General features: G+C 41.8%; 1 protein-coding gene across 1 annotated transcript; it reads right to left on the bottom strand.

Annotated features, from left to right (window-relative positions):
- Positions 1–985: 985 nt before the first annotated feature.
- COCVIDRAFT_32298 (hypothetical protein) lies at positions 986–1,392 on the bottom strand (the record flags this gene model as incomplete). The annotated part of the gene is made up of 3 exons (XM_014694475.1): positions 986–1,120; positions 1,169–1,310; positions 1,358–1,392. The coding sequence occupies 3 exons, from the start codon at positions 1,390–1,392 to the stop codon at positions 986–988; spliced, it is 312 nt and encodes a 103-aa protein (XP_014549961.1).
- Positions 1,393–1,422: the final 30 nt, after the last annotated feature.

Genomic DNA, 1,422 nt, shown 5'->3' with positions numbered 1-1,422 from the left:
AGAGTAGAAGTGGGTGATGAGAGTAGAAGTGGGTGATGAGGATGAATATTTCAGTAGGTAGAGTGACAACCTTTATATTTTTCAAGGAACGCACCTATGCTACTAAAATCCTCTAACAAGGTTATATTTAAATAGTCCAAAACTATCGTTTCTCTCGGAATCTTGAGGGATTATTCCCATGCGGCCTGAGATAGGAACGAAAAGACCTAGTGGTAATGAGTCGGGCCTTTAGAGCGGGATATACCGCAAAGTAAACCCTCTAACAGCTAGGATGTTGGTGTGGAAGACAATATCTGAAGCGGTGACATCTTTTACTTGGTCAATGCCTCGGGAAATTTCTAGTGTAAGAGCACCGCGCGGCGCTCTAACACCTAGCTACTAATGCTATAGTCTAGCTAGGTCTTACATGAGCCAACTAGGATTTACCTCTACTCTTATATGCTGGTCTATTTCTATCTTAGCTACCCCATACTAGGCCAAGTTGTGACAGCTAGTAATTCGTCTCGTGTGAGCACGACTGTTTGCTCAACGTCTACTCTAATCTATCTCGCAATGTAATTTAAACAAGCCAATATTATGAATATTGAGCTGATGAATAAGGATTAATGCTATCACGATATAGAACAACCAAGTGTTGCAGCCTATGCAAGACTGCAGAAGCGATATCTTTAGCTGAGTCAAAGTGACAAGGATACATCATCTTGACAAGAAGACTAAATAGCTACACATGATAGAGACAGAAAGAATATATATAGCAGAACAGATGGAAATATCAGTTTACTGCATCTACGCATGCACGAGCGAATCCGATCTTTAGATCAAGCGGTTACATAAACAAGTATAGAAGAATCTCGATAGTTTATTGTTGATTAAAGGAGTGACTTGAAGCTAGATAGCTATAGAAAGCGAGTGAATTTGTGTGCTAAAACACACTCAGGTAACGTAAGACAGAGTCCTACTCATGGCTGCTTTCTAGCACACCCTACTAAGGATTATGGCAAGTAGCAGGAATACCCGCAAGTCCACAGGCAGAATTCTCTGCATCAATGTCATAGCAGATATCTTTACCACTTCCTTGGCAGCAATGCGCAAAGTTATTCGGTGGGTTTAGCACAAGACACTACTGCAGTTTAGTAAGAGTTGCCCCATTTTGTAGTTTATTGCTAACCTCGTCAAAGGCGTTTAGCTGTCCTTGAGTATTGCGTCCACAACAACTTTGGGTAAGAGGTAGATGGACATCCGCGGGGTTGGACGAAAGACCACACCAATAGGCGCAGTGGGATGCACTTGCAAAGGTCAAGTGAGTAATACTAATGTAGTTAGATCTCCAATCTTCGAGAAGTGGACGGATACATACACCCAGACAGTGCTGATGAGCATAGATTTAACCATTGTTACTACTGTTGAAGCGTTTAGAGACTT

The sequence above is a fragment of the Bipolaris victoriae genome (assembly GCF_000527765.1).
Source record: "Bipolaris victoriae FI3 unplaced genomic scaffold scaffold_530, whole genome shotgun sequence".
Taxonomy (NCBI): domain Eukaryota; kingdom Fungi; phylum Ascomycota; class Dothideomycetes; order Pleosporales; family Pleosporaceae; genus Bipolaris; species Bipolaris victoriae.
Note: the sequence above shows the minus strand (reverse complement) of the source record. Positions and strands in the feature narration are given on the sequence as shown.